The sequence below is a fragment of the Hesperophylax consimilis genome, chromosome 7, assembly GCF_061612785.1.
Source record: "Hesperophylax consimilis isolate HC1 chromosome 7, BYU_Hcon_1.0, whole genome shotgun sequence".
Lineage (NCBI taxonomy): Eukaryota > Metazoa > Arthropoda > Insecta > Trichoptera > Limnephilidae > Hesperophylax > Hesperophylax consimilis.
The window spans coordinates 42082185-42108338 of NC_142842.1; the positions used below are offsets into that span (position 1 = coordinate 42082185).

The 26154-nt window shown below is 35.3% G+C and overlaps 1 protein-coding gene across 2 annotated transcripts; it reads left to right on the top strand.

The window, feature by feature from the left end:
* Positions 1-808: 808 nt before the first annotated feature.
* LOC149422812 (DNA polymerase delta subunit 2-like) lies at positions 809-25322 on the top strand. Of its 2 annotated transcripts, none has more exons than XM_089633976.1 (8): positions 809-1402; positions 6653-6774; positions 10080-10173; positions 11300-11448; positions 11741-11956; positions 12312-12383; positions 12546-12797; positions 24792-25322. In XM_089633976.1, exons 1-8 carry the CDS (start codon positions 1038-1040, stop codon positions 24911-24913), a joined length of 1392 nt encoding a protein of 463 aa, XP_089490102.1. In that variant the 5' UTR covers positions 809-1037; the 3' UTR covers positions 24914-25322. The 2 variants fall into 2 exon arrangements, with proteins under 2 accessions (XP_089490102.1, XP_089490104.1); XM_089633978.1 differs by having other exon boundaries at positions 12561-12797.
* The last annotated feature ends 832 nt before the right edge of the window (positions 25323-26154 follow it).

Sequence of the window (26154 nt, forward strand, 5' to 3'; positions counted from 1 at the left end):
TGTTCGTAAGCGATTTCGGATTTCTTACAGAGTTCAATTACCTATTGATTGCAAAATTGCATGAATCTGAGGTTTATAAGTTCAAACTGGCCTGTAGTTTTGGCCTTTTGTTACTTTGTTTTGCCAGGTCTGTCAAAATATGGCCGTTTCGTAGGAGGTATAATATCAGTGATGTTATGTTTGTAGAAATTTCCCTACATATGGGGAGAAAAAACCAAGGACAACATAATTTTTCATATCCCTAAGTAATTTTGGCATTCTACTGGAATGGCAAAACCTTTCGGAAAAAAACATGTTTATTTTGCACTGACTTTATTAAATTATTTCTACATTCATACATTAACAATACACACCGAATTTAATACAGTGCAGCACACTTGAAAAGATTTTTAACAAAAACGGCCCTTTACAAATACAGTAGCTTGGTTATAACGACCATGGCAATCGCGATTTCACGGCTATAGTGAGCAATTACAAAAAGATATTTTAGTTTAGGCAAATCTTCATATAATTGTTGACTGTTACAACGAGGTTGATTCACTGATATACCGTGCAAATAATTTTGTCAAAACTATTTCTGAATATGGGTCATTGGGTCTGAAAAAAAATGATAATAAATTATCTCGATAATACATAATTTTAAGCAAACATGTCTTTACATGATCATTTGTATCTTATATTTACATAATAAACTAGGGGGTATTTGAATGTTTTCGGTCGTACAACAGTCTAGGGAATTTATGGGGAAATTTTGTGCCTCACTGGGGGAAATGAAGTTTTTGCGCAGCGCATCACAAATCACATTTTTTTGTTTTATTTTGTATTTTCACTTTGGCGGTTTTGGCGCCTTTGTTTGACAGCTGACAACCGATTATCGCGTTTATAGGTGCAATGTTAATCAACATAATATTTATATTATTTCACCATACATAAAACGTTGAACGTTGATTTGATAGACTTAATTTGTAGTCGTTGATTTAGATAGTCGTTGGTTATAATACAGTTCTTTTTTAAATAGTCGTGTTTATCAGATAAAAATGATCATACCAGATAGCGCTGTCAAGATGGAAACATTCGATGAATTTTCTACAGAAAACGACCCTGAGAGAGAAGTTTGTGATTATAAGAATCTCTCCGTTCGTTTTTCAAACGTATCTAAAGATTTCTCTAAGCAATATGCACACATTTACGCGGCCCGCCTGGGCACAATGCGCCAAATTCTTCTGAAGAAAGTAAAATTGAAATGGGGTGATAAGTACCCTATTAGGAAGCTGTTTGAGCTAAAAGAAGAAAAGGAAGAAACATGCGTTATTATTGGTACGCTGTTCAAACACCAAGAACTGAAGCCCAGCATATTAAAACAACTTTCTGAAGAACTGCAACTGTTACCAGAACCGCAAAGGTATTATCTGATATTCTTTTTCTTGCTTTATTTAAGTCGGGGGACCCATCGCTTCGACATGGCACCCGGTGCTAGGTGCGGTCCCTTCATACTTGTTTCTGATGCTCCTCACCCCTTATGTTCTAGATTTTAGAATAAAAAAGCTTTGAACTTATTTTTCTAGTCCTTAAAATTGATACTGCATTTATGAATTAGGCTGTGTATGTTTACACGCTGTGTAACCGTTGTGTGTGACCGATTGGCAGCTGAGTTGACATCGCGTTTGGGTCCCACCCAGGCGTTGTGTGTTCAATTCCTTGGCTGGCTAAGTTCTCCATCACAACACAAGCAACGTTTTTTTGCTAACTGTGGTGGTAGTAGGAGATTTTCAAATATTGTCAGTAACTCGGTCTGTCTTTGTAACCGGGAAATGTAAATATTTATGTATTTAATGTATTTAAGCTATATAAAAAATAAAAAAAAGATACCACCAACAGCGTCCTTTTAGACTCACTGCGTTTAACACACAATGCGACGTACGGCCACGGAGCAAGACATTACATAAATACATCCTCAATGCTCAGATGTCTATGAATTGTGTATGCATATACCAGGAACAGTTTACGTAGATGTTATCTTGTACTCAGTATCCAAAGAGATGCAAAATATTCGAATTTTGCGTATCCGTATTCACTCCCGCCTGTTTAGGTCTTTCAATGCGAAATACGTATTTGGCAAGAGCATTGAACATACAAAAAACAACTTTAATGCTTATTTTTATAATGCACAGAATAGCATATCTTTTCATCATCTATTTTTCCCGGTACTCGGCATATTAAATCTTAAATGAGAACACGAATCACTGATGAGCATTAGAAAAAGTGTTTGCATGTAGCAACAACATCAATTGTTATCAACATTGATGCACTTTATTTTTTTATTTGTTTTTGGGGTGTCATGCCATGTTGCGCTAACTCCTTTAGCCAACGTTTCGGACAACAATAATAATATATACCCTGCGGGCGGCTCTTAGTTGGGCTTCGCCCATTTTAAGGGATATTAACAACAGTTACATTTAATAGATAGATATTAGGACATTCACAAAGAGAGGGTGAGTATATATATTGTTAAAACACGGAACAGGAAGGAGTTAATTAATAATAACATGCTAAATTTACGCATAATAAGAATGACAGTTGTTTGAATAAATGAAATTTTACGTATTTGTGATGGATTATTTCAAATGAAACACTATTATTGACTACATGTCTACAACTGATATTAACTGTTATCGTACCTAATATAATTAACACATAGGAGACTTGCAGTGCTTAAATATGTGTTACAACCGTCAATGTCTATAAGTTGAATCAATATCGTTTAGTTTGTCACAATTAAAGATAGTTATAACAAAGTTGACTTAAATAATAGATTATTACATATTGATTAATTGTACCCGGGTTTATGAATAAAAGGAGGGTAATTGTGCGATGAGATTAGCAGTCGGTTTAATTAAAAGGTGTTAATTTTACTCCAACTGGTGGTAATTCTTTACCTACAACTGTTACTGTATCTAATAAAGTTTAAAGTTAGATTATATATACAACATCATCAGGAGAGTAAAAATCTATATATAAAGGTAGATTATTACAATATAGCGCCCCTGAGGTGATATCTCACAAAAGCGGCGCTATGCAAATTGTCCAATAAATAAATAAATATAATGTTTACATTTTATTGTGTATACACCGAAGTCAAAAATTAAATATAGATTGCAATTGGGAAAGAAGAAGTGGAAGGAGGGGGGAGGGGTAAGAGTAGGCTGGGTTTATAATAATTAGGAATTACAATATCGTTAGACGGGAAAGACCAGTTGAGTGGGAAAATATTTAAAAGAGAGTTTATAAAAAAATTCTTGTTAATTATATCTGCTTTTATACAAACATGTTTCCTCGTTTCTAAAATTTCAAAATTATTTGTAGTGAAGTATTTTAAGACCTGAAAAAAACAAATAGCATATAACCATAAAACAATATATCCATAAGACAAATAGCATTTAATAACGGTTGTTCTAATAAATTGATAGTTGAAATACTAAATAAAAAAAATTAAACATATTCTCTTCAAACGGTCTTTCTAAAGATAGAAATAAACAATGGCGTAGAATTCTGTTTGTGGATAACGATACTTCTAAAATTATATATAAAAACAATCCTGGTACTATTCAACTGGCGTTTTACACTAATAACAATGAAGAAATATATTCTTAATAATAAAGATAGCAAAATTCAAACAAAAAAATCAGGAGTTTAAAAACTCAACGGGGATGATTGTAATTTCTTTTACAAAGGTAGAACCAATAGAAATTTTGAAGTCAGAACTAAAGAATATCGCAGGGCTCTAAATGGAAATAGTGAATCTGAGTGTGCAAATCATCTTTTGAATAATGATCACACTTTCGATAAAAAAATTCAGGTCTTAAAATACTTCATTCAGGATATAAAGCATCGCAAATAAATAATTTTGAAATTTTAGAAATTAGAAAACATGTCAATACAAAATCAGATATAATTAATAAACAAAAAATATATAAATAATAATGAAAAATGCCATGACAAAGTGATAAGCTTCCAGAAGAAATCTTCTTATTAAACGCTTGTTAATCGTAAGTAGTCAAATATTGTGAGCTGCATATTTAAATATTCGCGCCATTCATTTGGTTCGTTTTTTTACTGCCAGAGGTGCGCTCTGTCGGCCATCTAATCTATAGCCGTGCGTATCGGCCATTGAAGGAACGCGTGATTTTTTTATAAACGTCAAACATAATCACGTAACTGTGGATAATTTTCACTGTAATGTAATTAATCTAATGGATTATGAACTTTCTAAAACATATTTTCGGGAGGAATGCAGATCACGCCAAACTCTGGGAATTGAATAAAAATGCACTTTCTAGATGAGAAAAGTGTGTAGAAATTCATTAAAAAAAGAATTAAGGCGCGGAAGAATAAATTGAGGGAGATACAGCCGATCAAAGTTTAATAAATTGCACTTCGTGATCTGATATTATTACCACATTATGACAGTCCGCCGCCATATTTTGTCACGAAAATCAAATTAAAAACTTTTAATACTTTTGAAATTTCAGCAGTGCCATCCAAAAAATAAAATGTGTTGCCATATAATAATATCAATGCATGGAAAATTCTGAAAATTAAATATCATTTGCCAGATTGGTAGTTTATTATTTAAAATCTTGTAAATACTTAATTTATGTATATATATAACCTAACCTAACTGTGATTTTCTATAACAAAAAAATGACCCTTTAATAACGCCCACTCGCGTCCCCTTTAGAGTTTTATCCCAGTTTTCAAGTAGTTTGTGGGCTACGCTAGGTTTGTATAGACGGTTTGTGATTTAATACTAATACCTTTTTTCCATGTTATTTCCTGTTACACAAAATTGCCCCTTTAATAACGCCCACTCGCGTCCCCTTTAGAGTTATATCCCAGTTTTCAAGTAGTTTGTGGGCTACGCTAGGTTTGTATAGACTGGTTTGTGATTTAATTCTAATACCTTTTTCCCATGTTCTTCTGCCTACTCTAACCCAAACTAAAAACCTAACCTATTTTGTAAAAAAATATTATTATATGGCAACACTTTTCTTTTTTTGGTTGGCACTACTGAAATTTCAAAAGTAAATACATAGTTGTTAATTTGATTTTCAAGTCATAATTGATAAATAAAACATGGTTTCTATGTATCGCGTACGAAGTTTCAAAACCCTATAACTCAGTTAATAGTGCCGACCCCCGCCTAATTCTTTCAGATTCGGATTCCCCAGCCCTAAATTAGTCTAAATCAAGTTCAATTTCGGTTATACTTCCATAAACCGAATTTTACCCTCAGATCGCGAAGTGCAATTTTATTAAACTTTGATCGGCTGTATCTCCCTCAATTTATTCTTCCGCGCCTTAATTCTTTTTTTAATGAATTTCTACACACTTTTCTCATCTAGAAAGTGCATTTTTATTCAATTCCCAGAGTTTGGCGTGATCTGCATTTCACCCATATTTTCTTCGATATTATCCAAAAATTATATGAGCAGAAACGATGCTTTTGAAGAAATCTCGTATTATTATGAGGCGATCCTATTTTAGTATGAAATCGTGTCTTAATGTTCAAGTTAGCTGAATTTACCCGAAACAGACAATTTTAATTTGACCAATCAGAGGGCCTACATCGTCCAGACGCTAGGACAATAATACTATCAGAATATTTAATAAAAAAAATTATTTATTAAATTGAATATAATTACATTTAATACAATATAAGATATGGGTCGTCCCACAAAGCTGTGACAATCAGCTTGTCTGTAATAATAATAATAATATCTTTATTTAGGAAAGTTTACACATTACAACTATAAATACATATTATGGTGTACATTGATTTGTAACTTTTATTTTTAAGGTTATAAAATTAACAGAAAAATACAAACATAATATGATGAAGGTAAAAAGAAAATAAAAATGCTGTTAGTTGAGGTTTCTCAAATACCGCCTCACTAGGCTAGCCTGTGTTGAGGCAGAATTTTTCGTGTTATTTCCTAATACCTTTGATTATACCTATACTTGTAGATGTATTCGCTCAATAATGTGGTGGCTTTAATAACTGCGAATTTGGGTGAATGCACCGGTGAAGGCCCTATTCTTATTTTTGATCCAAGTTTTTACATTATCTTTGAAATTTTTTTGTGAATCACATTGTAAACTGTAACATTGTTGTTCGGACAACGTTACAGTTAATTGTAACGTTGTCCGAAAAACGTTGGCTAAAGAAGGAGTTAGCGCAACACGGCATAACACCCTAAAAACAAATAACAAAAATACTTTTGGCCGTGAAAATCTTAAATCATAATTTATGCACTTGGTTCTCACAAACAAAATCAGACGTCTCACTAAAATTTATTATATTTTGTTTATTTTTTATTATTCTTTTTTGTATTGCCTAACTCTAATCTTATAATATGTTTGATTCTTATTTTTGTTATATCTTCTAAAAAAAACAATATATTTCTTGTTTGCTTTGAATAATAAAAGAAATTTTGTTGTACGGCCTGTTAGGAAATCTCATTTCTAAAATCTGGCCCGGCTGCTGAAAAGGTTGGCCATCCATGATCTTGACGATATACTATAATGTCTTTGAATTCCAACTTCAACAAAATAAATATGTAAAAAATATAACACTTTTGTTTTTACATTTCAGGAAAAACTTTGTGAGTGATACTGATAAACTAATTCTTGAGGATGAATTACAAAGGATTCGATTGGTTGGCGATGTCATAAACGTCCATAAATTAGTAACTGGCGTTGTGTGTGCTGTTTTAGGTAATACTCCATTCCATTTTTAGAAGTATTTCTTTATTTCTCTTACAAAAGGGAGATAATCATTCCCAAGTTTCTGGGTAATAGGAAAACCTCATAGATCACAATGCCGGGACACTCAATCAAATCAACCTCCTAACTTGAACGTATTTTTTTAAATTAACTAAAACATTTAAAAATGTTTTAATAAATAAGAATAAATTGAATAAAAAATTTAAAACGAAAATTTTTGCAGAATCTTATACAAGTTAGGAGACTGCTTTGAATGAGTGTCCCTGCCTTGTGATTTAGGAGGTTTTGGTAATAGGATTTTGATTTCCTCCAACTATTATCATTACAAGTGGAAAATGTTGCTTGTTCAATGATGGAGGGCTAGCTAATAGAGGATTGAACCCCCGACGCCGCAGTGAGAACCCTACACCTTTGCCCACTCAGCTACTACCCGATCAATTAATTATTATTATTAATCACAAGAAAAATTTCCATAGTACCTACATAATACAGGGTGTAACAGCACATTCCCAGGAAGTCGTCACTGATAACACAGCTACACGTCGCAAAGGATCCCGTGATATGCACTCTGTCTCATCAGTTACCGTGCTTCGTATCGTTCCCCGCCAGGCTGTACCCAACTACCCAGTGGGGATGCGTGATAGAATTTTTTTTTTAATTGAAAATAAACATCATCTACGTTTTTAACTCCAAATATGCTTAGGAATCGCTGGTTAAAATCCTCCAGGTACATGCTGTTACACCCTGCTAGGCCTTACTAATAAACGCGTTTAAAATTTTACACACCTGATTTACCATTCATTAATAGTTGTTCATCAGTTGTGTAAAATTTAAAACATGTTATTAAGGGGATATTTATATTTAAGCAGGCAACTAGATATTTTTTTTATATCTCTCTAAAATATGATTTTAATAATATTATTATGTAACTGTGTTGATACTTTTCATGCCAACATGAATTGAACTTTTCAACTGGACAGGAACTACCAGTAAGTTCTACAAATAATATTTGTTTGCTATGGAATCATGCACTATGTTTCATGTTGCCACATGTAATCAATATTGTTTTGTGTCCATTAATTCCACCCATTCTGCTTTATGTTTAAATTCATTTACAGCATCAACGGTCATTTTCATCAATAAAAAACCACCAAGTTATGGTTCTGCCACGGAAATAGAGATGAGTCTTTCACAAACGAGGTAGCTCTTTTTGAAAAGCTGTATCTTACGACTCCCGGTAAACTGTACCATTGCCTAATTGAACAGTTACTCACTTAGACAAATAACGCCATTAAAATTATTTATGTATTCATTGTTATTACATACTCAGAGACACGTTAACGGCTTCTGACAGTCTGACGTACGGACCTACACTTACTAACTACCGGGCATCTTATTTTTCTGGTGGTATGATAATAATAATATATAAAATATTACCATTCGTTATTTCGGCTACTGGCATTATACCTAGCTCTCTCATTAAAAATTTAGGCGTATTAGATCTATCAAAAAATTTATATATAAAGATGCAAAAGTCGGTCATTTTGAATACATGTAGGATAACGAAAGATTTTTTAAATATTTATGTTGAGGGATCAGTAGGATTTATAGACCCTGTTAGAAGTTCTACCGAGCCGAACCCTCTGATATGAAAATATCTGGAGTCGGTGAATTATTTTCCCATTTAATCTCTGGTGAGTTGACATGTTGTTCTTGTATTGTTTTGTATTTATTTTGCTTATATAATGCACTTGCATAATATTGATTGACTAGATGATCATTTGTGGAAAAGTGTGTGGAAGGGTTTAGTTTTTCCTATGGGGAAGATTTAACCCGGACAATAAAATAGGAAGTGTTTATTCCAGTATGTGGGGGGGTTAGTGCAGTCCCAAACATTCCGTATAGAGATACAAAAAAATATATGATCAAAAACAAAAAAATAGAACAGAAAACAAAGAAAAAAAACAGAATAAATTGAAAATAAAATAGAATAAAATGATAAAATTAATAGAATACATAATAGAAAGTTGAAGCCTTTAGGGAGCCGTGACAATATTAGGTGCTAGTATTTTTCTCCAGTGTGCGTTAATGCTGGAGGATGGAGTGAGGCGGGCTTCCATCTTATCCTTTCCCTCATTCCTGACACCCTGGATTTAATAAGGGCTGCATATCCGGGAACTCGCCCCTCCGTGAACATACGGGAAGCGCTGCAGTATCTGGGGAGACAAAACATTGTGCGGAAGGCATTGTTGATATGAGACAGCGTTCCGGTACCTAGGGTTGTACAATCATTCATACGCTTACGCTGGGAGCCGTATCGGGGAGCCGTAACGGGCGAGTCATATCGGGCGCGCACAGTATTAACATTGCTTGAAAATATTAAGCTGGTACCGTGGCTCATGCTCTTAATAAAATGAGTCGTGATACTCAGCTACACGGAAAGCTTCCTTGTAACCTCTCTTTCTGAATGAAGAAAAGGTTACAACGGAGCTAGCTTCTTATTATTATATTTGTTAATTGGGATGTATTTGTAAAGCTAAAATATGATAAATGTATGTATTTGCACTTTAATTCTTCATAAATGTACCCATTTTTATTTTTGTGCTATTTATTACCTTAATATTATTTTTATTACTGTTCATTTTCTTTCTAGTTTCAGTCTTGTACATTAAACACTTTATTCATATTTGGTAACTTTATATTCTACTAGCTAAAGTCCCCAGAAATTCCCTTTTCAAAATCAGGTGTAGTCAGTAATTTTCCTCTTATTTTGAAAGTCAAGTGTTCAAAGTTTCATCAGGAAATATCAACATTCTGCTTTAAGGAGTGAGAAAAGTTAAAACAACTTATTTATATGATTCTATTTACCCCTGCCTAATTCCAATTTTTATGATGTCTAAAATGATTTATTACTGAAAATTGTAATCTATTGTCACAAGTACTTTAATAAATCATTTTAGTCGTCATTACAATATTGAAATTGGGCGGGGGTAAATAGAATCATATAAATAAGTCGTCTCAACGTGGCCTATCTACAGTTTGATAACGGCCATGAATGCTGAAACAGCTGTCACAATAATAAAAACTAAAATGCCTACAGAACTTATTAATAACATTATTAAATTTTATTTACATTAAAATAAAAAAATAACATGTACGCGTAGCGCTGAGGGCACGGTATATTCGCGCGTATAGTGCCTGTAGTGTGAGAGTGTATTATTACAATGATGTGCGATGATTTGAATATTTTCATTTACGTGGTAAACCCTTTTCTTAATGTTTTTATGGTTGAATAGGTTATGAAGACGGAGATGGAACATTCAAAATCAAAGATGTTTGTTGGGCAGACTGTCACCCGCAGAAAAGTCCACTTTCCTATGAGGAAGACAGGTAATTTATTTTATTTTATACCGAATGCAATGCCCTTCTTAGGTGTGAAATACACACGAAAGTTCCAAAAAACGTTTGAGAGATGCAGGCATGCTAGGCATCATATTATTTCATCCATTTTCATAGCTGTGATCAGAGGCGGTTCTAGGGATCCAGGCGTTCAATGCAACTATTTCGATATACTCTTTAAAACTCTGGCCTATCATTGAGTGACGTATTTCACATTCGTATTAACTGGGTCTGTAAGGGTTATAATAATGTTCTCCATCTGATAGTATTACATATTATTTTAATGACAGTACACTTAGGATTGTTGTAAACGGAAGTGACGCCTTCTGTTATTCTCAAAAAGAACCTTTGAAGTTTTCAAACTGCGACAGCGGGTTATTATAAATTTTTATAGGTTACTATTATCTCCTAGTAATTATAAACAGTTCTCGTGTCCGATACATTATTTGACCAAGCATAGCGAAGTCCTGTATTAACTCGACTGTTTTGCATTTCATTGTTCTTTTTCAAGATGGTGGTCGTTTCAATAATTCACCAAAGATTCTTTTTTCAAATGTGAAATCTTCGTGTTTATTTGGACTTTCTTTTTTGCATTTTTTCAATATTATGGTACCCACCTGCCTGAAGAAAGTTTGAAAAAAAGAATTGTCATTGAGGGTTCCATGATATTTCATCAAAATGAAAATTCAACACACCTTTAAAAAGTGATATAGAGTCATTAAATGTGATGAAACAAAAACTAGGTTAAATAGGTTACATAAGTAACTATTAAACCTAGTTTTTGTTTTATCACTTTTCATGACTTTATATCACTTTTTGTAGGTGTGTTGAATTGTCATTTTGATGACATACCCGGTCACCGTCATTAAGATAGTGACGAAATTGTATAATTCCTTAAAATGAAATCAAAAATGTTACATGAAACATATCGCTTATGATTATGTAGGTAGGTATTTAATTACCTACTTACAAATTATGATTTCAGAGGATATTTTGGATTTAATTTATGAAATGAAAGAAAATATTAGAAACATGCTTTTTTGGACATGAGGTCTACCGTTAACAGAACTACTAGTTGTAAAATAACTAACTTTAACACATTAATTTGTGATTCCAGGTTTATTGTGATAGTCTCTGGTCTGAATCTGTCCTCCATTAAGGACAACTGTTTCCCCATCCAGCTGTTTGTGGACTGGCTGACGGGAATGGTGGGCGGCTGCCAGCAGAGGCAGGGGGTCTCTAAAGTGGTGCGGCTCATCATTGCTGGTACCACAACGCTATATTCTTATGTATTAATATTTGCTTTGAAGTCTCAGGTAAGTAACCCCCGAGTAAAGGAGAGGGAAAGGGAACACAATGAGAGAGAGAGATGAGAGTTTGACATTAGTCAAAGAATGGTGGAAACTTGCATCCAATTACACACATTAATTTTTTTTTCACATAAACTCCACACAAGAGGCTCTGAGCAAAATAATTTCCCTCACAGTCTATATCATATTTGGGATGCTGTGTGGAGGGTACTTTCATTGGTTAAATAATGGATTTACTATTTCTTTAGGAAATTCCATAAGCGGTGTCCCAGCGGACACCAGCGGCGGCTCCATCATCAATACGGTGAGCACGGGCTTTGCGGGCGCCGGCTTCGACTCGCTGTGTGCGCTGCAGAAGTTGGACACTGTGCTCGGGGAGCTGTGCCAGAGCATCGACGTGGACCTCATGCCCGGGGAGTATGACCCCACCAACATAATGCTGCCGCAGAATCCAATGCACTATTGTGAGTTTTACCCTATTGGCTTCGGCCATTTTTCATCTTACAAAACTCAAATAATTTTTCACAAATTAATTTATCTGGTTGATAAAAGGTTTCTCTAATGAAGATGAAATTTTTCACTGTGTCATTGTCATTTATAATGATATATAGATGATAGAAGTATGCTGTGACAGATCGGCACTCTGAGACTAAGACAGTTAAAATGATATTATTATAGCTCCATTGTTATTTTTTATTAAATGACGCCAGTAATAGAAAAAGTTGTTATTACTAAGAAGCGCACTATCTCCAAACTGAAAAAAATGTTAGAAAAAAATTATATTTTCAGCTACAACATCAACAAATTTTTTAATTCCAGGTATGTTTCCAAAAGCAGTTGAAATGAAATCTTTCAATGGAGTCCCCAATCCCTATGAGTGTGATATCGGTGGTAAGTTATGATAATTTTGTTGTTTGTTTTTCATTTAATTATGAATGGATTACGTATTGTTCACCCTAGAGGTGATTTTATACAGAAAAAGTTTGTGATCATTCCAATTTTTCAAACAGCATTTTATTTAGGTTGAGTTGACTTCTTTGCCATAATACATAGTTTTGCCTTTTCAAGGTCGAATAATCTACGGAAGCTCTGGTCAGCCCGTGGCCGACATCCTCCGCTACTCGGAGCTGTCCTCATCCATGGAGGCGCTGCAGGCTACGCTGTCCTGGGGGCACATAGCACCCACGGCCCCCGACACGCTGCCGTGCACCCCGTCTGACGGAGCTGACCCCTTTGTGCTGGAAAACTGCCCAGATGTGTTCTTCGCCGGTAATACAGAGGCGTTCAGCACTAAGCTGCATGAAGGTATTACAATATATATTTAATTACTACCTGTACCCCGCCACGCGTTGCTGTGACTCAGAATATCTGTGCAGATAGAGAAAGAAAAGCGCATATTACTTTAACGTCCAACAGATGGCGCTGTTCTTCTAAAATACCATGTTTGTCCAACAGATACAGGGTTTTCCAATAAGAGGTGTTATTTTGATATTCAATCGTAAAAGATCAATGGTTTTGTTGCTTGTGTGGCACATAGCGCCGTCTTGTTTAAAGTAAACGTCCAGATTAATACCATCCAATTCCGGCCATAAAAAATAATAATCATCTCTCGATAGCGCAATCCATTCACCGTAACTGTTGCTCCAGCCTCATTTTCGAAAAAGTAAGGTCCAATGACTCCGCCGGACCATAAACCGCACCAAACAGTCACACGTTGAGGATAGAGAGGCTTTTCAACAATAACTCTTGGGTTTTCCAAGCCCCAGATGCGACAATTTTGCTTGTTGACGAAGCCACCGAGGTGGAAATGGGCCTCATCACTCAAGATGAGGCCCATTTTATTCACTCAAGTGAATGTTAATAATTTCAATGCGTTGTTGAAGCGTGTATCGTTCCATTTTTATTAATGGCGTAGTTTCTACTTGTCAAATGTCAAAAAATGACAGCTTCAAAAGTAACATCTACCGAAATAGCGGGCTATTCAAAATAACACCTCTTATTGGAAAACCCTGTAGATTTTTTTTTCTCTGTAACATGTGACATCCATAGTGTATAAAAATACATGTGTATTCAAATGCAATGTTGTGTCAAAATTTCAAAACAATAGGGAATTCTCTTCATACCAAAAAATCACTTATTATTAATTATTCACATGTAGAAGCACTTCAGACACAAGAATACATAGTTTTTATAATTTTCAAAAATCATTTATTAAAGTTATAATGACTTTAAAAACAGGCGCGAACGAAATATTTCAATGAAGCTAAAAACGCCCGGTGATTGATCAAGCGTTCAAGGGCGAACGATGACGTCACTGTTGACCGGCCTGAGTAGATCCTGCATACCGATGGCGTCGGCGGCGGCAAAGGTGTGACGTAGCGGTCAAAATGGCTCATGACCGTTTTCAGAGCCGAAATAGAACGCAATTTTTAAAACAACTACAAAAAATTGAAAATGCATTTAAAAAAAAAGAAAAAAAAGAGGTACATAATAAAATAATTATCTTTATTGAAATAAATTATTTACAAAATGCACGAGAATTCCCTATTGGTGAAAAATTTTTGGAGATTTAAGATTTTGAACATTTACATATTTATTTATGATTTGATGTTTGAATGAGTATAAACCAAGGAGAGTGTGCCTAAAAATGTATTAAAATATTTGCATGTTTGAATGTGGATGACACAGTGAGTGTGTAATGATCTGCCCTTTTTACTTCAAACTTTTCCTTCTCTTCTTTCTACGATAATTTTCCTTAAGTCCCGTAGGTAACTTTTCCATAAGGCTTTGGTTATATATATTTGGCTAGTGTGTTATGCGTGTGTTATACTTACCTGTATAACGGCCAATAAATGTGTATAGTGTAGGTTGTGATAAAGTGAAACAGATGTAATTGATAATTTAAGTTTATTGCAAACACGTTACACTATTACACGATTTGAATATCAGAAGGATTTAGTAGGAATCAAGAAATGTCGACCGCCAAGGTAGATCAGAGAAACAGGAATGCTCGTCGGTAATGAATTGGCAGCGAGCTCTGTTTCACGTCGGGTTGCCATCCGTGAAACAGTGTTTCCGTATTAAAATATTATTTTAGGCTGGCAGACAGTTCTTGCCCCCACATACCTTCCCCCCAGTGTCAACGATACATAAAAGAAAAAATTAGGGGTTCTAGAAAAAATATATACATATCACAAAATTTGCATGACGTCGGTTACATAATATAAACAAATTCGGTGTGTGACGTCATCGCAAAATAACATAAGCCTATGCGTTCAGAAAGATATCTCTTAAATGGTGAAGTTACTTTATGAACAATACATTTATATGTTTGTGAACGCATAGTCATGAACAAATTCCTAATAATAACATTATTTGAAAGTTAAATCCTTTTTTAAAAATGTGTTGATATAATTACATGTTCGGAGCATGTACTGCATCTACGAACTGTATGTTTTTCTTGGAGCATTTACTGCATCGACAAAATTTTACATTTATAATTGGAGCATTTACTGCATCGACAAAATTTTATATTTATAATTGGAGCATTTACTGCATCGACAATTGTATGTTTTGTATTTATTTTCAAAACCAAAAGTTGCAAACAGAGTGCATTTAATACTTTAATGTTTGAAAACAATAAATGGTATTACAACATTTGACACAAGTGGTTATTATTTAACTTATCTAAACCTTTTTATATGGTAATGCATCTACGAACAGTGTTGTCGGAGCATATTATGAAATTAAGCATAAGTTAATTATAAAATAAAAGTAGGAATCTATTTCCATTTGTATATATTTTTAATAATGCGTCTACAAACAGTGTTCGGAGCATGAGTTGTCAATTATTGAGTTATTTTAAAGTTGATTATTCTAAATATTATTTATTACATATTTAAATAACTACAAATTTGTCTTATAATATAGGAACATGATATCAATGTATAAAGTATGAACATAAGTGTTTCTTCAATCTTTGAACAAAAGGAAACGACGATTAATGTCACTATATTATAAAATTATTTATATCCGTGTTATGGAAAAAAGGTGTAAAAAAAGAAAAAAATACATATTTAAATGTTTTTGTAAATGAGAAAAGTGTAAAAAAAGGAAAAAAATACATATTTAAATGTTTTTGTAAAAGTACATTTAGCAATAGCATGGCTGTGAGTACATAACTCTAAATGTTTATCTTTGAGATTACAAGATAACTAAAAATATAACAAAAAACAACTGTCATATGTTCGTAGAATGTGTTTGTATAGATAATATTATCAAAAGGCTATGTTTTCTTACGAACAAATGACAATGGTTCAATTCTGTAAAAAAATTAATAATAATACATATAGCTCTCAACGACATGTTACATCAGATGCATAATTGGGAATATTTGATGTAGCATGGTTAAAAGTATTTATATTTATAACATAGTCATCACATATAGTGGTAAGTTATTTCTAAACAAGATTTATACAAAAGTTGTCGCATATAGCGAAATGGATAATTATCCTAGAAAATATATGTATATGAGTTTGCACTATAATATGGTAAGTGAAAAGTTAGCTAGGTAACTTTGTGCGATTACATGGTATTACTTCATGGTTTTAAAGGATGAAAGTATTCACCGTAATAAGGTTTTTTATAAAATGATAAAAAACGTAGTAATTTGCAAAGTAATTATAATATAAAGGTCAGGTTTTCATCAAGAACTTGAACGCTTAAATATTATGTATGTAACATTAATTTAGAGAATATAATTGTTGGTATATGGAATTCAATCTTTAAATCGATAGCAAGAGTAGATTCTTAATCATTGTTTCTATCATGAGTTACAGAAAATTTATATGTTAAAAAGTTGTGTCTTTTGTGCATTAGTATGTACCGTATATTATTGGAAAATGGACTTGACGACCTGATCTTGTAGTTGTCTTTGATTCAGGTGGGTCTGGAACAGATGTATGATTATCGCGAGGGAGTCTTAGAGTTCTTCCATTAGTTAGTTCGGCTGGCGAACATTTCAATTCCTCACGAACAGTAGATCTCAGGCTGGTAATATAAGTGGGAGGGTTTCCATCCAGTTTTGCTCACCACTCGCCATGAAAGATGCTTTTAAACTGGTTATTGCTTGTGGGTGATAAGCGGTAGTCGTGCTGAGAGATGATGTGACAGATATAGAATTCTCCGGGTGCGCGCGATGGTTTGCTTTGCGGTTTGTTGGTCAAGCGCGGGTCAGTGTGTCGACGCCGGGCGCTGGTGACCGGACTCGATGATGATCAGGCACTGGGGAAGAACGTGGTTCTTCAAGTACGCCAGTGCTGACGTAAAGGCCGAAGGTACAGTGGACCTTGCAGGCGATTGAGCGGGAGTTGTTTGGACCAGTGAGGATGTTGCGTGTCCTCGTTGTGGTCGCGATGTATGGATGAAGCGCTGGTCAGATTGCTGGAACCAGGGCGTTCAGATCCGATGTAGGCTGGCCAGGGATGATTCCCGGGACCTGGGCGCTACAATGATGTCCCGATGGAGTCCATGAGCAGAGCCGGGAATATTGTCCTTCGCGCGATGAAGATGCGCGGGTTATTGCTTGTGTTTCTCTCTAATTGATGACGGCTGATTGATGACTGGTTTGATTTGTTCCATTTGAAGGGGCAGCTTTAGTATTTGTTTTTGTAGGTAAAATACATGATGTACATCTGCTTCCGAATGTGCTGCGCGTTGGTCTTCCATATTGTTCAACTTATCTTGAGAAATTGTTACAGGTTCTTGAAACGATGAAGGTATGTTTGTTTCTTCCGATGAGGTCATTTCCAATAATATGTTACGTAATACGTTATGCAAGACATAAAAAATCCAAAAAAAAACTAGAGAATACTGTGTAAGAATCTATTCCATCTACCGGATATCTTAGCAAGTTATTAGCGAGTTCGCGTTTGTATTGTATTTTAGTGAAGACGCAAACCGCGTCACGTAAGTTATTGTGAAATACCGATATGCAAATATGGCGCTATTATTATATAGTGCAATAATAATTTAAATTTGTTATTACAAAATAGTATGATGTTAAATTACCTCAAAGTAAGGTTTGGCAATTATTGGACAATAACCTTAATATCACTACAATAATGTATATCTAAAACACGATTATGTAGGTATGCTGAACAATTCATTGTTTTGCGAAATGGCAATAAGAAATCGTGATATAGGTTACTTGATTGAGATATGTGGGTAGGTTGGCTTGTTCAACTGCAGGTTGTCCACGTGGATTGTTGCGTCATCTTCCTTGTCCGGGGAGTAGATGCTGCCGTTGTAGTGGGTAGGTTGTAATTCATCGCAAGATTATGATGCCATGGTTAGCCACGTTGTTGACAGCCTGATTTCAGGATCGTTCTCACTGAAATTAATTTTAACACGCACTTAATTTTCATAAAAATAGTAAAACATTTCAAGCTAGGGATTGATTGACAAAATAGGGTATTGATGGGAACTATACCACGTGTATATTTCCTTAAATTACCGGGACATTTACTAGCATTTATATTAAAAAATTGATTTGTAAGAGATATATGAATTGGATTTTACTTACTGATCTTGCCCGGGATTGCTGTTTCTCTTTTCTGATCCTTGGCCGTGACGGAATGTTGCAAAATGATTTTAAAATACTAAAGTCGGTATATTGTTCTGAGTCGATGGGTCACCAATTTGGCTAGCGTGTAGTGCGTGTGTTATACTTACCTGTATAACGGCCAATAAATGTGTATAGTGTAGGTTGTGATAAAGTGAAACAGATGTAATTGATAATTTAAGTTTATTGCAAACACGTTACACTATTACACGATTTGAATATCAGAAGGATTTAGTAGGAATCAAGAAATGTCGACCGCCAAGGTAGATCAGAGAAACAGGAATGCTCGTCGGTAATGAATTGGCAGCGAGCTCTGTTTCACGTCGGGTTGCCATCCGTGAAACAGTGTTTCCGTATTAAAATATTATTTTAGGCTGGCAGACAGTTCTTGCCCCCACATATATATCCGGGGAGGGAAGGTCCTCCCTGCCGTCTTTTCTTTATTACACACCCCTTCAAGAGTGTACATCCTAGTTTGTCTACGTGACGTACGACCTTGAACGTACTCATTTCACGTGACGGTTCAGTATAAAAAGGCTTCACCGAACGTTGTGTTGGTTTTTTGTTTCTCGGTTTAGGAACCTAGTTATTTATGTATGTGTGGTATTCCTTGGTTCTTTTGAGATAGAGTGAGTTGAATCCATTACCGCTGTGTTTTAAAACCATTTTATAAACCTTATCTTCTAAGTCGCCTGCTCCCCCCCCACTAGCTACTCGATTCTACCTATCGTAGGGTAATGTGAATATAATAAAGTGTTAGATTTTATATATGTGATATACATACGATAAGTTTATGGTGTTAGTTGTCGGCGCCATCCATGTATATATTTTGGGAGGGGAAGGAGAGGAAAGGAAATGAATTTTTTTCAAGCTAAGATTGACTCCTCCTCTTACCAAACAAAACTGATGGATGATAATTTGAGCAAGGCGATCGATATCTGCGTGTCTGGATATCACAACCGGCCGGGTCTCCCCTTGTTCCAAATCGGCAACCTTCACGCCAGAATAAAGAAAACCAGGTCTCATCACCAATTTCAGAATTGCCCCAATCTCAAACACCTCCAGGAAAATCTACTTTACTGAGTGTAGAAGGGGAAAACCATGACATCCCTTGTCACGAATCTAGTCGCGAAAATGTGACACGCAAGGTCCTAAGTTACGTGCCACCTCCAGAAAACGTTGTAACTCCCACGCCGTCGGGGATTTACATCCCTTTCTAGGTCAATACATAGATAACACACGACGATCTTGTCGACATTTAGCCCGCTTTTTAACGATAGGTTGTGTGCCTACCCATTCAGCCAATTATCATGTGAGATATATGTAAGGTCTACTCGAAATGCCAAATTTAGGATGAGGACTGTCTGTATTTTAATATTCGGTTCTAGTAATTATTTTATGAGGTTACTAGCATCCTCGTGTATTAGGTATGGGTAACTCCTACTGAATACCTATCCTCTCAGGTAGGTATAAACGGATAATTGGTTTGATTTTTGCATTTAATTTAAAGAGGCTGCCTACCTCTCGAAAGGTACCTGTTGAGAAAAGTTGTTCGGTTGGTAGTTTTATTTCGGAGATTACCATCTCCCTCTTTTGACTTTAGATTTGTTTTTGTGCATCCCAATTCGTAACTTAGAAAGTCAAACAATAGATGAAAAGTATTAAATTAGAAAGTCAAATAACAGAAGAAAAGTTTTCCTTTTGTTCCGTCTGGTTGCATCCGATCGCTTTCAATTTGGGACGGCATACGCTAGCAAAACTTCCCCTTTGACTGACTGTACACCGCGCCTTGTCCTATATATGAAAAGGTCGTTGACTCGTCTCTCGCTCACAGCTGATTGACGGTTCGCCTAGCACATCCCTGTTAATGATAACATTATTTGGGCGGCAGGTGTCGTAAACTTAGTTCCTGTACCTCGGTTGTATCCGTCTTTTAAAAAGGTCCTCTGAAATTTAATAAATAATATAAAAAACTCACCCAGTTAGGCACCTCTCATTCTCAGCGTGAAGCTTACCTGGTTACACTATATAGCTAAATCACTTTAATTTTCGACCTCCTCCCTACGCATATAAAAGGGTAATTAAATATTCCTGTAAATAAAATTGTACCTCCCTAATCTGTTAGGATTCGAACCCACAGTTAATAATCTATTTGATTCTCTAGTTTTCGGTCTCCGTGGATAGAATGCCATCTCGCCAAATCAATAACTTAGCCCGATTAAACACTTCCTGCCTTTAAGTACATTCACTCTGTTTTAAAAACGCAATCATTATTTTATTATTTTCATGTTTTTAAGACAAGCAATCTAGTTCGAACTGTATACGAAATCACGTTTAAATCAACACAACTTTATAACACAATCGCGATTGCACAACACCTGGCGCCCCTGAGGTGGGTTTTTACAAAACGGCGCTCTACAAATTATCCAATTATTATTATTGTCATTATTATTAATTGTTTTCCCACTGAGTCGAACCACTTTCACTTCACACAAACACCGGATCAATAATCTTTCACTTTAATTCAATATTCCGCAATATTCTCTAATACCATTTGAATTCAATAATTAACTGTAATTTCAAACAACACTTCTGATTTGTATCCATTTCTCGGGGCTGTCAACGCACCCAAGTTCAAAACTCGACTGTCCCTCCGGTCTCTCCTTTCCCGTGGGAATCTGTTTACTCCAGGCCTGTCTGTCAATAAATCTTCCGTCGTTGTCTAAACAAAAATTTTTTTTGAGCACGTTCGTTTATTATTTATCGTTTATTTTTGTGGATATTCAAAACATCACAGCCTCCCTTTAGTTCTAAGCCCAGCGGGTAATCTCGCTTCCACGTGTTAGTCGATGGGATTAGAAATAACTATAGGTAATTTACGTTTCTCGAATACCTCTGTATTTATTTTTTATTTTATTTTAAATTTTATTTTAATTCTTCCAAAATGTTGAGCGCCCCTGTTCTTCGTTTCTAACCTAGCATCTGTTTATTTTTTGGTTCCCGTGATTATCGGCTTGTTCTACTGGTGAGTTTTTTCCCGCCCTCAGCTTTTTCAAGTGTTTTTGTGTCTCTATGGGTAGAAATTCAATATGTCATGTCACACTTGTTTATTTTCGAATTTTAAACTCTGAGTTAATTGTTTAAACAGTGTTGTTTCATCTCAATACGTTATTTGTATTATGTTCGAGTGTTATTTATTTCCATGTTGATTTGTTTTTATTTTGTGTCCTCGGCTGTGATCCGATGGTTTTTTGTCCGTCTGTGTTATTTATGACTTAAACATTCTCTGCCTTTTAGATCTGGAATAAACAATAATTGTTTACAGTTATTCTAATTCTTGTGTTATAATTAATCCGATTTCGATGTTTGTTTATCCTTTGGCTTCGTTGTTTATGAACATTTTAGATGTTTTTTGTCGTCACAATGAATTCAATGTTTTCCGGGTCTGTCTGTTTATTCTATTTTGCCTTTGAAGTACGATGTCTCTGTTATCATTTTTGACGATAGGTACCATTTCTTTTGCTGTTAGTGTGAATTAATAAGGTTTATGAAATCCATTTTTTCCTCAACAACAGTAATGAACTCAAGCCAGCTTTTAAATCTATCTCTCCTGGTCACGGCACCAGATGTAATGATCTGCCCTTTTTACTTCAAACTTTTCCTTCTCTTCTTTCTACGATAATTTTCCTTAAGTCCCGTAGGTAACTTTTCCATAAGGCTTTGGTTATATATATATCCGGGGAGGGAAGGTCCTCCCTGCCGTCTTTTCTTTATTACACACCCCTTCAAGAGTGTACATCCTAGTTTGTCTACGTGACGTACGACCTTGAACGTACTCATTTCACGTGACGGTTCAGTATAAAAAGGCTTCACCGAACGTTGTGTTGGTTTTTTGTTTCTCGGTTTAGGAACCTAGTTATTTATGTATGTGTGGTATCCCTTGGTTCTTTTGAGATAGAGTGAGTTGAATCCATTACCGCTGTGTTTTAAAACCATTTTATAAACCTTATCTTCTAAGTCGCCTGCTCCCCCCCCACTAGCTACTCGATTCTACCTATCGTAGGGTAATGTGAATATAATAAAGTGTTAGATTTTATATATGTGATATACATACGATAAGTTTATGGTGTTAGTTGTCGGCGCCATCCATGTATATATTTTGGGAGGGGAAGGAGAGGAAAGGAAATTAATTTTTTTCAAGCTAAGATTGACTCCTCCTCTTACCAAACAAAACTGATGGATGATAATTTGAGCAAGGCGATCGATATCTGCGTGTCTGGATATCACAACCGGCCGGGTCTCCCCTTGTTCCAAATCGGCAACCTTCACGCCAGAATAAAGAAAACCAGGTCTCATCACCAATTTCAGAATTGCCTCAATCTCAAACACCTCCAGGAAAATCTACTTTACTGAGTGTAGAAGGGGAAAACCATGACATCCCTTGTCACGAATCTAGTCGCGAAAATGTGACACGCAAGGTCCTAAGTTACGTGCCACCTCCAGAAAACGTTGTAACTCCCACGCCGTCGGGGATTTACATCCCTTTCTAGGTCAATACATAGATAACACACGACGATCTTGTCGACATTTAGCCCGCTTTTTAACGATAGGTTGTGTGCCTACCCATTCAGCCAATTATCATGTGAGATATATGTAAGGTCTACTCGAAATGCCAAATTTAGGATGAGGACTGTCTGTATTTTAATATTCGGTTCTAGTAATTATTTTATGAGGTTACTAGCATCCTCGTGTATTAGGTATGGGTAACTCCTACTGAATACCTATCCTCTCAGGTAGGTATAAACGGATAATTGGTTTGATTTTTGCATTTAATTTAAAGAGGCTGCCTACCTCTCGAAAGGTACCTGTTGAGAAAAGTTGTTCGGTTGGTAGTTTTATTTCGGAGATTACCATCTCCCTCTTTTGACTTTAGATTTGTTTTTGTGCATCCCAATTCGTAACTTAGAAAGTCAAACAATAGATGAAAAGTATTAAATTAGAAAGTCAAATAACAGAAGAAAAGTTTTCATTTTGTTCCGTCTGGTTGCATCCGATCGCTTTCAATTTGGGACGGCATACGCTAGCAAAACTTCCCCTTTGACTGACTGTACACCGCGCCTTGTCCTATATATGAAAAGGTCGTTGACTCGTCTCTCGCTCACAGCTGATTGACGGTTCGCCTAGCACATCCCTGTTAATGATAACATTATTTGGGCGGCAGGTGTCGTAAACTTAGTTCCTGTACCTCGGTTGTATCCGTCTTTTAAAAAGGTCCTCTGAAATTTAATAAATAATATAAAAAACTCACCCAGTTAGGCACCTCTCATTCTCAGCGTGAAGCTTACCTGGTTACACTATATAGCTAAATCACTTTAATTTTCGACCTCCTCCCTACGCATATAAAAGGGTAATTAAATATTCCTGTAAATAAAATTGTACCTCCCTAATCTGTTAGGATTCGAACCCACAGTTAATAATCTATTTGATTCTCTAGTTTTCGGCCTCCGTGGATAGAATGCCATCTCGCCAAATCAATAACTTAGCCCGATTAAACACTTCCTGCCTTTAAGTACATTCACTCTGTTTTAAAAACGCAATCATTATTTTATTATTTTCATGTTTTTAAGACAAGCAATCTAGTTCGAACTGTATACGAAATCACGTTTAAATCAACACAACTTTATAACACAATCGCGATTGCACAACACCTGGCGCCCCTGAGGTGGGTTTTTACAAAACGGCGCTCTACAAATTATCCAATTATTATTATTGTCATTATTATTAATTGTTTTCCCACTGAGTCGAACCACTTTCACTTCACACAAACACCGGATCAATAATCTTTCACTTTAATTCAATATTCCGCAATATTCTCTAATACCATTTGAATTCAATAATTAACTGTAATTTCAAACAACACTTCTGATTTGTATCCATTTCTCGGGGCTGTCAACGCACCCAAGTTCAAAACTCGACTGTCCCTCCGGTCTCTCCTTTCCCGTGGGAATCTGTTTACTCCAGGCCTGTCTGTCAATAAATCTTCCGTCGTTGTCTAAACAAAAAATTTTTTTGAGCACGTTCGTTTATTATTTATCGTTTATTTTTGTGGATATTCAAAACATCACAAGTGTGTGCCTACTTTTATATTTATATTTGATGTTTTAATGTGGACGAAACAAGGAGTGTGTGTCTACAAAAAGGGCTCAGAAAGTTAACCGCTCAATTTAGTACACCTGCTATTGAGTTACTTCAGTCGTCCGTGTCAAGGTTCTCAGTATGAGCCTTATCTCAAAAAAGGGGCCTGCTAGCTTACTGCTCAATTTTTCACTGAGCCACTCGGGTTGTGTAGGTCTATACGGTTGTTTGATACCGTACCGGCGACTTTCCGGTTCCAACGAAGACTCATACCACTGAACCGCTCTGGTCACCGACACTCTAAAAAGAGCCCGGCAGTTCACAATTCAACTCAATTTAGTACACATGCTACTGAACCACTTTGGTCGCCTGGATTTAGGCGCACATTATGAGCCCTATGTCTCCCAATGTTTATGTCTACTTTTGAACTTTTTTTAAAGAAGTTTTTTGATATGATATTGTTTCATAAAATTATATTACTCAATTAAATTTGTTGACAATTATATGACATTGAAAATGATGCGAATGTTTTTTGATTATAGGTTCTGAGGGACAGAAAGTGCGTTTAGTCTGCGTACCTTCGTTTGCCGCCACTCAAACAGTTGCCGTTGTGAACCTTAAGAACTTAGACTGCTATCCCATGTCATTTGTTGTTAGTGATTAATGAAATAACACTGCTTATTGTGAGAGTTCTGTAAAATACCTTGTCATGTTAATTTGTTATCAGCGATTGATAAACTACCAGTGTATCACTACAAGTGATCTATAAAATACCGCTACATATTTGTTGTAAGTTGTTGGTCTGCAAATTACCAGGTCATTTGTTCATCAGGTCGAGTGATTGATGAAATACACTATTCGTTGGGTGATCTGCAAATACTGGGACATTTGTTGGAAGTAATTTATAAAATTCCACAACATTTATTGGAAGTTATCAGTGAAATACTGAATGAGGACTTTTTAGAAGGATATTTTAAAAATGTCACTAACAATTTTATACTTAACATTTAAAAAAATTAAAATTTTTTTTTTTTGTAAACTTGTGTACAATTTGATAAAATGTATTGCTTCAACTGTGTAAATTTTGTTTCATCAAATATTATTTTATTATCTAATAAATAATATAAAATGAATGAAATTATTGTTGTTTCTTTTTCTTATTTAAAAATCTAAAGCTGATGATTAGCAGAATATCCATAGTGTCTATAGATATTATAATGTCCGTGCACCACTAAACGTATGAACACACCGGGCGCACCTACACAACATGTGCATTACTACATTCCCAGGCCAACTTGTGCACTTGTCCTACGTACACAATACTAATTTGAATCGTAGTGTTGCAATATTCAATGGATTTTTCGTTATAAATCACTTGTAAATCTATTAATTGTTTATTTCCCGTTTTAACAACAAAACGAGCAACAAATGTCAGTAAACGCCGTAATAAACATAACCTTATGTCAAATCAATTTCTTGAAAGGTCTTCCACCAACCCCGTCTTGCTTTGACCGAATCTTAGCGTATATCGGCGTTGTATGGAAGCTTAGGATTGCATCGCGTGTGACAAGTGTGACCGGTAAACTATAGTGTGACCAGTAAACTATAGTGTGACCAGTAAACTATAGTGTGACTAGTAATGTACGAGACAGTTATAAAGTCCGTAGAGATACTGTATACGATAGGGGGACGGACACAACTTGTCACGTAATCAGCAGTGTGATAAGTAAAAAACAAAATAATTATTCATAATGCACTTTATTCTTTGTCTTCTTAGTTCTTACAATGTTTTGAAATAAAAGCACACAGTTATTATTTAATATAATATTACTTCGTAGCTTAAAGAGATGGATTAGAATATTAACATTCTTTACCTTGCACATGTAGGTAGCAATTTGAAGAAAT